The sequence below is a fragment of the Andrographis paniculata genome, unplaced genomic scaffold, assembly GCF_009805555.1.
Source record: "Andrographis paniculata isolate CXL003 unplaced genomic scaffold, ASM980555v1 Contig22END, whole genome shotgun sequence".
Taxonomy (NCBI): domain Eukaryota; kingdom Viridiplantae; phylum Streptophyta; class Magnoliopsida; order Lamiales; family Acanthaceae; genus Andrographis; species Andrographis paniculata.
In genome coordinates, this window is record NW_026137513.1 from 2927922 (window position 1) to 2945139 (window position 17218).

General features: G+C 27.3%; 2 protein-coding genes across 2 annotated transcripts; both read right to left on the bottom strand.

Annotated features, from left to right (window-relative positions):
• Positions 1–6541: 6541 nt before the first annotated feature.
• Positions 6542–7890, bottom strand: LOC127245308 (protein CURLY FLAG LEAF 1-like). Its single transcript, XM_051266121.1, has 2 exons — positions 7474–7890; positions 6542–7234 (listed from the first exon to the last, which is right to left on the bottom strand). Exons 1-2 carry the CDS (start codon positions 7693–7695, stop codon positions 6809–6811), a joined length of 648 nt encoding a protein of 215 aa, XP_051122078.1. The 5' UTR covers positions 7696–7890; the 3' UTR covers positions 6542–6808.
• Positions 7891–14862: 6972 nt separating this feature from the next.
• LOC127245313 (GEM-like protein 5) lies at positions 14863–17123 on the bottom strand. Its single transcript, XM_051266132.1, has 2 exons — positions 16706–17123; positions 14863–15532 (listed from the first exon to the last, which is right to left on the bottom strand). Exons 1-2 carry the CDS (start codon positions 16986–16988, stop codon positions 15033–15035), a joined length of 783 nt encoding a protein of 260 aa, XP_051122089.1. The 5' UTR covers positions 16989–17123; the 3' UTR covers positions 14863–15032.
• Between the last annotated feature and the right edge of the window lie 95 nt (positions 17124–17218).

Below are 17218 nucleotides of genomic sequence, written 5' to 3' on the forward strand. Positions count from 1 at the left end.
AAGACAACGATGGCCTCGCGCCTTGTAGGAAAAAAAAAAGTGAAAACAAAACATCTAAATGTTACTATGCGATGATATGGTATCTAATGATGTTTGTTCACATAGATTTTAATGGCCTATTTGCCTGAGGAGTGTAATCTTCGTGGATGTAATAGTTACTTGCATATTGTTCTCGTTCCGAGCCTGAAATGTAACTATTTTGCAATTTTTATCACATTGCAATACTGATCTGTCGATTTATACACAGGTGGCTTGAAGAGGATCCCAAGAGCACAAGTGCACTGATGAATTGTTAGATAAATAATCCGGATTGAATGAAAATACAATAAAAATCGAATTTCGCAGGGTATAAACGATATTGGATATACTTTGAATCACGTAGATTCTCTTTCCTTATACGATATTTCGACTCTATTAACGCCTTTGGTTACACAAAATTCATACGATGACAAAACAAAGCAACACTCGAATTTTAGGCGAAAAATCGAGGGTTGAGAGATTATTTGCGCACACAGATTAATTCTGCGGACAAGAATTTACATTATTTTTGTTCTGTCAAAATTTGAGAATATAAGTTTTATTTAATAAACATCGAAGTATCTATTCAAATAAAAGATGTCCCTTTCAAATTTAAATCTCAAAAGTTGCCAATTGAAAATTTGCAACTTTTAATTTCAAATCTAAGAGATTAAATCTCTTCAATTCAAAAATTTAATTTAATCTGAATTTTGAGAGTTTTATTCAGGAATTTATTTAATTTATTTTCTACTTTTGAAAATAATAATTTCCAACATATACCACAGCATTTAGAAAATACGTGATTTTTTCGTACTACAGTATATAACACTCTTTTAGTCATGGGTATGACTAAACCATCCATCCATATACAAATTCATGTAATTATTAAACACTTCGTACAATATCGTATAAGCATTCTCGAGTGCGCACCCAACGCGATCCTTCCCGAGAATAGTTCGATACGACATTCTTTATCTTCGAATAAATCCAATAACAATAAAATAACCGACATAAATTTGTGAATACCTGTTGGTCATGATTCAAATCTTGCTAAATGTTTAATCTAGACAAGCTCTGATGTAATTCTAGGACATTTTCCTTTTGTTGTTTTTGTCGTGTTTGTGTCTAGTTTGCATACATCATCCCGGAAACAACAGCTACACCAGCAGCACTTCATTGCTACAGCGCGAGATAAAGTACCATTTATAATTACCCGGGATTGATGGGATCTTTTTTATCTTCTAGTTCTTGAGAAAATAAGCCTCGATCCAAGGAAGATCAGTCGATGGATGTTCCCTTGTTGAGGTGAGTTCTTACTATTAATCTTGTCCTAATTTGCTTTGAGAATGGAAAATTGATTTGTGTAGGTCGTCACAATTTCTTTAGTGTTAGAAGAATTTTAATTTGGGATTTAGAATGAAATTTTGAAATATTTTCTTTTTGTAATATACTATAAATAAAAATTAGAGTTTAATTTAATAGGTTTGAGGAAAATTAGTAAAGAATGGTGTAAGATCAAATTCAAATTTAGGCTGGCAGAGAAAAACTGATTACATAAATATCGAAAATTTCGTTATTTCAACTACACTAAATGACTTTTCAAATTGGTCAAGACTCTCTAGTTTATGATCGCTTCTCTATGGTACCAGTTGTTGTTTTATTGAATTTGCTTCACTAATAGGATCACGATTTGACTTTACGTCCTGGAGGACTAACAGGACGAACTGCTCACATCAATAACCCGGCCCCTACCACCTATAGGGATTTTTAGACAAGTTTCTTTTGAAGTGGATACCTGAATGCCGAGTATGGCTCGTAACAATCTATCTTCGGGAGCATACGAACCAGAATCAAAGAATTAGTAGATCTGATCATTCATCTCGTCCCTATTTTTTATTTTCGGTTGTCCCACATAATTTGTCTTTTCATGAAATTAATTATACACTTTAATCATATTTTAAAATTTAAAATTTTAAAAATTTTAATTTTAATTAAACTATTTAGTTATTTTAATCTTAATCTATAATTATTTTTACTAAATAATAATTATTTTTACTAATACACTTCTTATACTTACTAATTATATTTTACCTAAATTCACGTATCTACGTTAATACGCCCATCTTATCTAGGACGGAGAGAGTACAATATTTACTGTGGTGAAAGTTTGTAAGAAACACACATGCTCTTTGTGCCAGCTTAAATCTAACATTTTTTGTACATATTACTTAAATACATCAATTGTGGAGTATTCAGGCCAGGCCGGGCCCTATGGCCCTGGCCCAGGGCCATTTTCTCTAGGGGGCTTACAGGAGCCCAATAATATATCTATATATATATACTCTTATATCCTAATATATATATATATATATTATTATTATTAAATATTTTATAAAATATATAAACTTAATTTTTAAATAAAAAATTTATTTCGTATTATTTTTAAAATAAATTATGTTTATATTAATTTTTTTAATTATTTATTTATATGTTTTTGTATATTTATTTAATTGTATAATTTTATATATTTTTGTTGTGAATTATGTAAAATTATGAAAATACGAAAGAGAATAGTATTTGTGTGTTTTTTATATTTATATTTTTATGTTTATATATTTAAATTTGTATATTCTATTATATTTTTTGGTGATATTTTTAAAAATTGTGTATTATATAAATATTGGGTTTATTTCTTTACCAAAAAATTTTCAATATATTTTTCAAAAAAATCAATATACTACACAAAGTCATTATATTTTTATTATTTACATATATCAAAAAAATTTCTTTAAACCAAAATACAAAACGAAAACCCTAAATAAACACTTTTGTTTGAAATTTTTCTTTTAAAATTTTTTATTATTTATAAAAAAAAAATTTAAAATATTAAATCAAATATTTTTTTTTTGAATTTTTTATATTATACGAAAATTTAATTTTATACTAAAAAATTGTCACATTAATTTTATTTATATTTTGATCTTTTAATATATAAAAATTAATTTTATTTTTACATTTACATTAAAAATGTGTAAAATTCTTTTTATTATTATACTAATATAAAAATATATATTTACGGTCTACTATTTCAATTTTTTCCCGAGCTTTAAAAAAGTCGGGAACGGCCTGCAAGTATTTTATATATTTTTACTAAAATACAAAAGAATATTACATAATTTATCCAAATTTTGGTAATATAGTTTGATATTTTTTCAATATACTACCTCCTTACAATAACAAACAAAAGTTACGACTTATTTATTTTTTGTCGTATTGATATTTAAATATTAATTTTTACTTCCTCCATCTCCTACTTTTAGATTTGAGTATATAATAAAATGAAAATAAAGAGAAAAAGAAGTGTAAAAAAAAAAAGTATTAATAGTTAATGGTAGAATCTAGAGTTACTTAAAAAATAAAATTTAATTCTTTTAATTGGACCGACTAAAATAAAAATATGTAAGCTTTAGAAATGGAGAAGGGACTATATCAAAATATAATACTAAGAGAAAACGACAAAAGTATTTATATTGATATATTATAATACAAATATAAAAAAAAATTTAATGTATTGAGAGTATATTTCTTTCCATCGGCTAAAATTATTAGGTTTGGTTTGGTTAAAATAATAATATTTTCATGTTAAAATAAAATAGATAAAAATAAAATAAAATTAATGTATTATAAAATATTTTATTAAATAGTTGATAAGTAGTGTGGTGAGATAATTAAAAAAATAAATAAATAATAAATTATTATTTGTTAAAATAAGTAATGCTTCCTCCGTCCCACATATCTTCCCATTTTCGTTTGTCTCATTTATTTTGTCACTTTCTTTCTTTTTAAAAGAATTATACATTTTAATCTTATTTTAAAACATTTAATTTATAATTTTTTAAATTTTAATTATATTAATAAGTTATTTTAATTTTAATATATAATTATTTTTATTATACGATAATTATTTTTTTAATACATTTTTAATTATTTACTAATTATATTTCTTCTAAATTTTTGTGTCTACAGGAAAACGTACAAAATATCCGGGACAGAGAGAATAATAATTAAATTATGAGTGTATAAACTTGTTTGTGCATAAGCTGAGTGGATTGTTAAAAAAATAATAATTACTATTATATAATTTTGGCGGAGAAAGTATTTATTTATATTAGTATGTACTGATAATTCGGAATATCAAACGTATTATTTTAATTTTTTTAAATTTATAAAGTTATTTTTTATTTTGATATTAAATTGCATGTATCATATTGTAAAAGCGATTTGGTGTTTTGAATTATTGGTCATACCAAATTTTCTTCATGATATAGGTATGTTTTTTTAACCTATCGAAAATTTGATATACAGTAGTATTTTTGGTATTGTGTTATAAGCCATTCCCAATTCAATCTAAAAATGCACATGTCACGTTTTATATATATATATATATATATATATATAAAGCACATCTCAATTTTATTAAATCCAATTCTATTAATTTCAATAATTCAAATGCTTCATTTGATTCTATTACAACATGGGCATGTCATGTCCACTTCGACTACTTTGTATGTTAAAATACTGTTGGAAGGTTAACTATTGCACCATATATTTCATTAATTTTAATATTAATGGAGTCAAATATAATACTCCCTCCGTCACTCCGTCTCGGTGTAAGGTTATCATTTACTCTTTATACATAAATTGTTTAATATTAGTATTATAATGAGTTGTAGTGAAAAAGACGAAAATACCATTATTAGTATTATGTAACATAAAAGTAATGACATTTGCGTAATATAATGTAAGTTTGAAGAATATTTATTATGTTATGTAGGTAATACAATTATTAAATTAAGAAATTATAACATTATTTTGGAACATGCGAAAATGAAAAATGGCAACCTTTCAATTGAACGGATGGAGTAGTAATATATTATACTAGAAATTGTTGTTGTTATTATTATTATTAGGCTAAATTGCACAAAGGCTACCTGTTGTTTCATAAAATTGCTTCAAATCTCTTATATTTTTAAAACTGCGTCAAACTTTCTTGTGGTTTTATAAACTCTCGTCTAACTCCCTCGGCGGTCTTTATTTAACTGTATTTGACCTAAATGTGCTCAAACTGTGAATAAATTTTAGAATCTCAAATTTATAAACCTCTAAAATTACAAATATATTCATTTTTCTTATATTTAGTCTTAAAAAATAGTAAATATACTCAAAAATAGTTATTTTTCTGAGATTTTAAGAGTTTATTTTTATTATTTTTTTAGGCTAGAAAAATAAATATATTTGTAATTTTATGGGTTTAAAAATTGAGATTATAAAATTTATTCGCAGTTTTGACGCATTTAGATCAAATATCATCAAATAAGGACCGCCGAGAGAATTAGATGCAGAGTTTATGAAACAAAGAGGGAGTTAACGCAATTTTAGAAATACGATAAATTTAACGCAATTTCATAAAACCACGTATAAATTTTATACGATTCAGCGCTATTATTATTATTATTTAGATAACAAAAATAGAAATGCAAATGAAGACACATACATAAAGGAAGTCTTGTGAGTATGGGATGGGATTATTTATGACAGTAATAAGAGACCATTGCAGAACAGAGAATCAGAATCTCGCAACCCCTACCCTACCCCACCCCTACCCCTACACCCTACAATATTATTATTATTATTATTATTATTATTATTATTATTATTATTAAATAGTTCTGTATTTAAAAAAATAGTTTACGTGCATCAAATTTTTAATCTTATCTAATGGTACAATAAATAAATTAATTAAATACTCATGCTAAAAAGAATGATGTTCCATTATGCTTCACGATAGTTTTAAATATAGTATTAAAAAAAAAAAAAAAAGACAAAGTCAAATTTCATGATTAGGGAACAAAATATTTTAAAATCATCGTCAAATATTTTATTAATTAATTTAAGTTTCAATTATACAGTTGAAGTTGTTAAATTAAACACCTCTTTATTTAGACATCTGTCACGTTGTATAAATACAAGATCCCAAGTTGACAATTTCATTTAAAAGTTACTAATTAATTTCATAACAATAATAATAATAATAATAATAATACAATCATAGAATAATGTATATATTCCAAGATATTTTAAATTAAAAATATTAAATTAAATCTGAAAATAGAATAATAATAATAATAATAATAATAATAATAATACACGAAATAAGGTTAAGGGATTATTTACTTTCACCTTTTAAATACAAAATATATCATCAACATTAAGAAATAGAATAAAATTTTCAATTTTACTTGTATATAATTATTTGTTTTATAAAAGGATATTATATTCAAAGCAAACCCTTCACTTTGCATAAATAAAACTATTGCATTTGCTTATAATATCTTTTTCCTCTAATTTTCCTTAAATATTTATCATATTGAAATACTATTGTATTTAAAAACTCATGTAAATGAATATTCTATTCCTTTTCCTACGTCACACAAAAACATTTATTTAATTAAATAATTTCAACATACTATCCTCATCAGCTATCACCAAATTAAAAATCAAACTCTAAGAAAAAAAAAATTAAAAAAAAATAATAATGAACACAGAAAACAAGAAATTCAAGAAAGTGAAGAACAGATTCGATCGAACTTCAACAACAGACGAAACGAAAGAAGGAATCGAATCCCAAACAGACAGACAGACAGACAGATCATCACAACGAAAACTCCATCAAGAATCAACACCAATTTCAGAAAAAATAAAAATTCAATTCAATCGAAAATTACCAAATTCAGGAGGAAGACGACGAAGCGTTTCCAGATCGATCGAAGTGCAGGAGATGGCCGCAGCATTTGGGGCAGATCTCCTCCTGTTTCGGCACCATGTAGTACATCAAGCACCTCTTACATCCAGCCACCACCAGCACGCTTCCTCCGCCGCTGCCGCTTCCGCCGCCGCCGCCGGCGGTGGCGGAAACATCCACATCAACGCCGACGTTCTGTTGACGACGGGAATAATAATTGTTGCCGGCGCTCCATTGCTGTCGCGACGAGGAAGGCGACGATTCCGAGCCGGAATCGTCGCTGTCGCAGGAGCTACTGTCGTCGCCGGAGTAGTCGTCGGCGACGGCGGTGTAGGAGGTGGCGGCGGTGGCGCGGCGAGGATCGTCCTTGACCTTCTTCCCCGTCCTCCAATTGATGTAGTAAATTTCTCCAGTCTGCGATTCACAGACGGTGAAAATTGAAAAAAAACCACACCAAAATCACATCAAAGGTACAAAAAAACCAAAATCTCAAAAACCAAATAAAACCGCCATTAAAGCAGAGCTTCAAATTGGGAAAAATAACCAACAGCAGCAAATGCAAAACAGTAAATCCTCCCAAAGCATTAAATGCACAAAGCAATGAATGAATTCAATTCCAACACTTGATCTATCTCCAAAACCTATAAATATACCTTCAAATCGAGGCATTGCTCCCAGTTCAAAGGCAAGGGGCCTTGAGAATTGAGTTCGACCCTAGGAGCATCATCGCCGCCGTCCGCCGACACATTCCGGCGGGAATCCGATTCAGAACCCGAACCCGACCCGGAGCCCTCTCCCTGGTGAGTGTTGAGGGAGAAATTCTGGAAGGATCTCTCAAGCGAAGCAGTAACCGTCGCCATATCCGAACTCGCCATAAACCACAAATCCCCAGAAATTAGCAGCAAGGAGAAGGTGTAACCATGGAGGCACAGGCAGGGGCGGGGCGAATCTGAAGAGAATAAATTGAAGAAATGGGGGAAAGTGAGAGCGGCCGGGAAATAAGGCAGAGGAGAGAGAGAGAGAAGAGAGAGAGAGGGAAAGGATGGGATTTGGGAGACGAAACGAAAAGCGACGGAATTTGTGGCTTTAAGAAGCAAAAAAAAATCACAAAAATAAAATAAAATATTATAATCAAAGTAGTAGCAGCAGTAGGGCAGCATGATTCTTCTTCATTCTGCACCCACAGCATATCATCATATCCATCCACATTCTCCTATTTATTTATTTTAAGAATTATGGCCACAAAACAGACAGACAAACAAACAAAAAACTGCATAAATAACTCATCTTTCACCAGGTCACTAAATTAAATTAAATTACAGTCAAAAAGAAGAAGAAGAAGAAGAAGAAGAAGAGGAGGAGCTATCTACTCTGATCTGATCTATCTACGTCCGATTCTTTCTTGTGAAGTAATTAATTTGATTTTTGATTTTTGATTTTTGATCATCAGTTTGAGTTTTGGTGTGGACACCAAACTCAGTGTCACTATCAGCATCCAATATTCACTGTCACTGTCTAAAACAGCCATTATCATTATCAGTCAATCAATCTAAGTTAATACAGGAGTAGTAATCGATTGAGAAAGAATTAATGATGACGATGATGATAATGATGATGATGAGTGGATCTGAATTTTGCGATCACGAGATGAGTGAGAGAGAGAGTTTGTTGTGTCTGAAATAGAGAGAGAAGAAAAGAGCAGAGGTACTATTTTGTTTGTACTTCTTTTGTTAAACCACAAATACAATAAGTAATATTATCTCCACCAACGTATCGCGTCTGCTACACCGTAGATACGGTATTTTAGAATATGTGTAATTAGTAGATAATTAAAAATTTATTAGTAAAAATAATTATCCTATAATATAAATAATTATAAATTAAAATTAAGATAACTAATTACTTTAATTAAAATTAAAAAAAATTAAATTGAAAAGTTTAAAATATATTAAAGTGTGTAATCATTTTTAAAAAAGAAAAGTGACATGAAATGTAGGACGGACAAAAACGGCAATATGGACATGGTATGTGGGACGGAGGGAGTAGTACTTAATACGGTTTCATTTACTTTTTACGAATTGATCTTTAAATATTAATTATTATATAAAAATATAGTATAAATTAAAAAAAATTATAAAAATATTTTTATTAGTGTCTTATAATACTATTATAATGATATTTTTACAAAAATATATACAAATATAAATATATTTTTAATGTTAAATATTAGAGCCGAATGGAGGGAATGAGTAAAATAAATGGCCATCTTACCTAAATAACTTAAATTGTTAAAATACATGCTCTCTTTGTTTGGCTAATAAATATATATTTATTTTTCTAGTAAAGTTTTAAAAAATAATAAATAGTATTTTAATTTTAGTAGATAGTTAAAAATAATATAACTATAATTTCTTTTTATTTTTTTGTATAAAAATAAGCATGTGATATTAAAATAGAAATATTTATAAAAAAAATATATAATAATTACTTTGTAATTAAACAATCAAAATAAAAATATATATTTTCCGACTAAATAGAGAAAATATTATTTGTTTATTTATCTACGAAGTCAACCAAAAATTTAAAAAAAATATGTTTTTTTCAGACAAAATTCTTAGTCGTATTAATTTAAAATAGATGTAATTTTTTTTATTTTTTAATAAAATAAAAATTCGCAACTATTACTATTCGAATATGCTCTGAATAAACTCCAATCGAACTTAATATCCTGACATATGTAATTAGCATGATGGGATGTTGTGTATATGAGATGAGAGTAGCAATTGGGAATGAGGAATCTTTTTGCAAAGTCTTCTATTTACTGACTGATTTCTGACCCAATTTCAATATTTTTTACTTTTATTTTTTTCTCTCTCAATTATTATTATTCTTTTTCTCTTTTTAATTATTATTATTATTCGTAAAAATAAAAATATTTTGAATTTTTTTTAATTTTTTAATTTGTTTATAAAATAGTTAAAAATAATAATAATAATAATAATAATAATAATATATTGTTTTTAGAAATTTTTTTAATAAATAATGAAAGTAAATGAAAATGAAAACACGAGTATGGGTAGGATCTTGTTTGGAGAAGTGAATATTGTATAAAGAAACATATCTGAAGGTACAAAGCAAGCAGAAGTTGTTGCCTTTCCCAATTCTATAGTGTGTGTTTGTTTGGGGGTTCGGATTTTGGATTGGGATTTGAATAGTAAAAATTTTGAATTTGAATAGTTGTATGATGTGATATAAATAGGTGTTGATTTGATGTTTTGAATGTAAAATTGATTTTTAGTATAATATAAAAACTGAAAAATAATTGTTTGATTTGATATTTTTGGGGGAAAAAAATTGGATGAATAGTTGAATTTAAATCCAATCCTCCAAACAAACACACCCTAAATAGATTATTTTTTTTATTTTTTATTTTTTCTTTCTTCAAACTCTACTTATCATAATAGTTATTTTTCTAAATATATATATCATATATATTTTTCTTACAAAATATTAAATTAAATACTGAATAGTTCAAAAAAAAATTAAATATTTAGTAAAAGTTTTCTAATTTTTAGATTCAAAACTCTGTGTAAAGATCAATTTTTTTATAAATATTAAATTAAATAGTATTTAAATATAAAATTCAAATCAAAGTTTTATTTAGTAAAAGTTTTCTAATTTTTAGATTCAAAACTCTGTGTAAAGATCAATTTTTTTATAAATATTAAATTAAATATTATTTAAATATAAAATTCAAATCAAAGTTTTCCGATCTCAACAGAAAGGAACACAAATTTCCAAAATTTCTATGAACAGAACTTAATTATTTTATTATTTTAGTTTTTTTCTTTAACAAAATTTTTTAAACATATTACTTAAAAAATTAATATATTATATTTTTATTATTTTTATATATTAATATGATTCTCTATGTTTAACATAAAAAAAAATTTCTTCAAAACAAACACACTAATTCTATGAAGAAATTAAACAAACTCAACATGTATTTTGGACTTGTGCTTTTTCCATATCTTTTTCAAGTTGGTGCAAACACATCTCAAGATAGCCTTTTAATTTTGGTGTTCTTTTTCTTCAAATATGTTAGATATAATATTTTTTTATATAAATTCAAGAATTATATTTTTTGGGAGGAAATTTTTGTTAAAAGTTAATAATGAAATATAATCATAAATATTCTATTGATTTTTATTTTTTTATTTTTGCTTAAAATATATTACTTTATTTTAATTTTTCAATACAAAGCACTTAAAAAAAAAAAAGAGAACCATCAAAATTAATGTATAAATTTATTATTATTATTTGAATAACTATTTCATGCGATATAAAAATAATATGAACTCTTATTCGAATGATTAAAATTAATTGTAATATAATATAATAATTATTTAATTTTTACTGAGTATATGATGAATTACAATAATTTGACAAACAAAAAGAAAAAAAAAAAATAACTCGTGACATAAGTTTTTTTCAAATCTTATGTTCACGTGTGTTTGTTTCATGCGATGCATCAACTTTTTACACACTCGTGCGCACGATCCATAAAGGAGATTCTTTGAAATCTTTTAAGATGTCGTTGATCATGACATTGAAATTTTTCTTATTTATGAATGGACGATGAAAAAATAGATACGACAATAAGTAGGTATAATCGAAGCGCGACATGATCCAGATTTCAAGGAAATTTGGATTGAATACGAAATTATTTTGTCGTAACGAAATCTAGTTTAAGAATAACTTTATCCATATAACGGATGTGGATGTGGATGTGGACGTGTACCCAATTAATATTAAATATTAATATTCAATATCCAAAAAAAAAAATTTAATTCATTAATCAAATTTGTGGTCGTGTATCCTAATAATCACAATTTTGATTAATAAATACAATTGGACTTGTACACAATTTTATATGAAAATAAAAATAAAATATAATACTTACAAGGGAAAAAATCAAAACTAGTCCAAATGAAAACAAAAACAATCAATATTAGTCTCATTATAAAAAAATAATCAATTGTAGTTCCATTATAAAAAAAATTTAATCGTTCTTGGTCCTAATTTTAATTTTAATGCTGATGTGGATGTAATGATGTGATGTGACACCTATATGGATGGCCATGTGTTTTATCTTAAACATGGCCATGTGTGAGCCAGTCCTAACTTCCTCTTCCTCGAATAATCTTTAAACAAGTTCTTCATCACTGTCAATTTCTGCAGAATCGTACACGACTAAATTGTCCGCCTGCTCGAGCATTTCCCGTTCAATCGCCGGATCGTGCGCCGATTAAAACAACAAATACGCAACTTCGAAGGAGGAGATGGTGGCGAAGAGCGACACAATCAATGCTCGGACGGATCCTACGTTCGGCTTAACCACCACAACCTTTTGGTTTGAATAAACTCCTCTGCCGAATCGAGGAGCAGAGCGACATCCCTTTCCGAATCGGACTCCTCCGCGAAGTGCTCGTACATTTTCACCTTGAAAGCGAGCGCAAATTTCTGAAACATATGGAGATTTGTTGAAGCTGCTTCTCTTGACGGACCACCGTCATCGACTACTCCGCCGTCTTCAAGACTTCAACCATGGAACCAAATGAAAAACACAAACAGTGGATCTTTATTAAAAACTCACCTCAAAATTATACACGGCCGTGTTTACTAAAACATGGTTGTGATTCATCGAGATTAAGTGCCTCATCATATTGTTACATCCACGTCAGCATTAAAATTAACACTAAGGATCAGAAGCGATTAAAATTTTTTATAATGAGACTACAATTGATGTTTTTTTTTTCTTTTATAATGAAACTAATATTGATTGTTTTTATTTTCATTGGGATTACCATTGACTTTTTCATTGACTTTTTCCTTACTTATAAATAAAGTAATTAATTAATCAATTTTTATTATTTTTATTATTATATTGTACAAATTACATTACAACTTGTCTTTCCAAAAATATAAAATAAAAAACTGATTATTTATTTATTCATAAAATATTTAAAATAATTCACATGTCTTAACGTAAATTTTTTTTTCTCTCTTTTAAATTAGAAGGAAAGCATTGATCATTTTTATTCATTAAAATATATATATATATATATATAAATTTGGATGAGAATATTTTTACATGCATTTTATTGTATGAAATATTAATACCTCTATTAATGCATAATAATAAATACTTCACCCCTCTTATAAATGTATAATTACAACTTTGACAAAAATAAATAAAAAATAGTGTTTTGTTTAGTATTTTAGTTTGAAATATCTTTTTTATAAGATATGAGAAGTTATGTCAGTAATATTAGAAAAATGATATTTTATATTAAATTATTGATTTATATGAAAAAATATATAATAAATATATATTGAAAATTATATTAAAAAATTAGTACTTTTATGCTCTCTCTATCTCCATCTGGGCTAATCCACAATACCCCTGCGCGCGAAAACTAAAAAATAATAATAGTATTTTAATATAAAAATAAAGTAGGTAAAAAATAAATGAGTGTATTATAAAAATATATTAAATAGTTAATAATAAAGTAGTAAAGTAAATATAAAAAATAGTAACAAATTGATTATTAATTATTTATAAGTAGAAGCAATGGAATTTTAAATAGATAAATTTAGCAGGACAATAAAAAAAAAAAAGTAAAAATAAATTAAGCATAATCATCCTAAACGAAGAGATTATTTTTATTAAAATAAAATGAGAATTTTTATAGTGTTATTGTATTATTTTTAAATTAAAATAAAATAAAATACATCAATAATATTTGTATAATAAATAAGAAGATAATAGGTATGAAATAAAAACAAAATGTAATTTTTAAATTATGAACGCACTTTTGATACAACACATCATTTTATTTATGAGTGTATAGTCAATCGATAATAAAAGTGTTTATTTACTTGTAAAAATTTATTTATAATATTATATTAAATTTAATTTTATATTTGAAATATCACATCAATACATATTTATATCAATTATATAATTATTTTAATTTAAAATTTTATTATTTAAAATTAAAATTTAAAACCAAACTCTTATAAATAAAAACAATATCTCATTATTTTATAAAAATATTCTCAAATATTCATTTTTAATGCACATTATTTATTAAATACAAATATACCAAAATATTTTAATATTTACTTATTTAACTTTAGATTGTGTATTTATTCGCTTTAATTTTGAATTTAATTTTTAAATAATATTATAAACAAAAATAGTTATAATATAAATCTATATTGATATAGTAATTTAAATATAAAATTAAATTTTAATTTAATATAATAAATAAAAAATGAATATTTAATCTAATATTTTCAAAGAAAAAAATAAAACCTAACTTAAAATCTATACAAAAGAATTTGTTCATTTAATATTTTTTTTAGGCGACATAAGTCTATATAAATATCACAAAAGAATATATAAAATATATAATATATATAGTCTATTCATTAAATAATCAAAATTAAATATAAATATATTATTTTTTTATATTATTAATATTTAATATATTATTCAAAATTAAACACATCCAAAGACAATCTTACTTAAGTATAAAATACTATTACAGTTATTATTACTCTCTCTATTTCATAATTAAATATTTATTTACTTGATTTTTAAATATAAATTATTATATCAAAATATATTAAAAATTAAATAAAAATAACAAAAATAACTAGTTCCTCCTTCCACAAACTAACGTCCTACTTCTCTATTTGGAACATCCAAAAACAATTATCCTCTTCTATTTTTATACATTGAATTTACTTTTTTACCATTACTTTATTTATCTTTTTTATATCTATACACAAAATAAAAGACTATTTTGTTAATTTACAACGAAAAAACTAATTACCTAAAAAAATATGTAAATATCATTTAAAACATTATAAAATAAACGGAGAAAATATAATTTATAATAATAATATAACGATAATTATAAAAAAAGATATAAATATTAAAAAATTTAATATTAAATACAATACCCAAAATATAAATATAAATATAAATATAAATAGAAAACAAAAAAGGTAAAACAAGCAACAACATTACAACATTTCCCCAACACAAACTATATACAAAACCCCCAAATCACCAAAATTCTTACACCAACAACCAACACACAAACTAAACGCATTCACCACCACATCTCCGGCGGCCACGTCAGCCACCGCCGGCGACGGCGCCGGCGCCATCAGGGTGGCTGCCCGCCCGGAAATCCGACACAGTCTCCAGCAGATGATGCGACGCCTTCTCAAAATTAACAAACCCCATGAACCAGAACTCGTGGCCGTCCACCGTCACCAGGTGGATGTACTTTTCCGGCGGAGTCTCCCGCATGACCACTGGAGCGACGCTCTCCACGCTCCCCACCGGAATTGAGACCTTGTAGTAGCTCCAAGTCTCCTGCCCCGATGGCGCCCGGAACGACAGCGGCCGGTCGCTGCAGAACGCCACCCGGCCGGTCGACAGGTAGAGAGTCCCGGCGACAGGGCCGGTCGTCGTCGACAGGTAGCAGGCGAATGTTTTCTTAAGCTTCTCGTTCGGAGCCACCGGCGGAAATATCTGCCGGAAAAGTGACTCGAATCCGCCCTCCGTCGCGGCTTTCGCCGTCAGATTGATCTTCCCCCACGCCGCCTCCGACACCGACGCCCCTGTTTTCACTGCCAAATCCAAAACCAGAATTAAAAATATTACTACCTCCGTCCGGACTCCGGTGGTCTTATTTATTGGTCGTTCAATATTAATTATTATATCAAAGTATAGTACTCCATTCGTTATGCAAATATATTCTATCAGGCACGAATTTTATAAAAATAAGTAATAATAATTAATTTTAAAATGTAGTAACTTTTTACTTAAAAAGATAACGACGAGTACAAATTTTAAAAACATATGTAAAATAATTCCATTATAGCTTATGTAAAAAAAAAAAAAAAATTATAGAAATATAAATATATTTTTAATGTTAGGCACGAAAAATGGCTGACCGATAATAGTATTTTTAGTTTAATATTTATACTTTTTATCTAACATAAATAATATTTTATAATTTATACATCCTCCATACGATATTGTGTTATATTTTTCATTTTTGTTCTTACATCTTAATCCCAATTTAATTTTATAATTTATGATTAATTTATATTATATTATTATAATTAATTTTACTAATATATTTTTAATATATTTACAATAAATGTGTCATTATATTGGAAACAGTGAAAATAATATACTATTACATAAATATCATTATTTTTTTATATTATAAAATACTAATAAAAAATATTTTTATTTAATATAATATTAATATTAAATAATCTTTATGACAAATAATACTCTTATTTCTTATAAACAACGGATGGAGAATTATAAACATACGATTATAGACTGACATATCTATCTGTCATAAAAGAAAAAAAAAAAAAAAACACGATAGATTTATTAATCTTCTTTTCATTAAAAAAAAAAAAAAATCTGTTTTATTTTTACCAAAAAATAGTAATTTTTACTTATTTTTTCTCTAATTTTTATTATAAAAATGGATATTATATTTAAAATACATGTCAAAGTAAATAAATCAATTTTTCTAGTTTTACCAAATCACGGCAATTTACCCTTCCATTTATACAAACTGGGGAAAACTTAAGATTCAATAAATTCATTCGCACAAGATCATCAATAAACCCTAACTTCAAAAAAAATTGGGGAAAATTTGAGACTCAACAAATTCATTCAGACAAGATCATCAATAAACCCTAATTTCAAACAAACTGGAGAAAAATTGAGATTCAGCAAATTCATTCGAACAAGATCATCAATTCGAAGAAACTCACGATTGTGCCAGATGTTCCGCCCGATTTCCTCGGCCCGATGGCTCCACGAATTGAACATATTGACGACGTATTCGACAGGGTTGTCGGCGGGCTTGTCGACGGGGGCGTACACCACGTACGGCTGAGGGCCCTGGGCCGGGCCCTGGGCCTGCCAGAGCGCCGCCTGCTGATTGTCCGGGTGCACCGTCGGGTCCGCCGGCGGGCCCATTAAGTGAGTGCCGTATTTCTTCGTTTCTTCCTCCGCCGGCGCCGGCGGTTTCTGATCTGGGTTTGTGCTCGTCATCGTCTCAGGCGATCGAATTGGAAAGAAATCGAGAATTTACGATTATAAATAGAGATCTGAATTCGAAGTGAGATTGGTAACTTGGGTGTTAAGATTGCTGTGGAAGAAGGGAAACTTAGCCGCGTGAAGCTTCTAGAACTTCGGAGATCGATATGAACACCGGAGACTTCTGGATGAACACGAACTTCTTTAAGCCGACCAAGTGGGCCCCACTCTCCAGAAATACAATA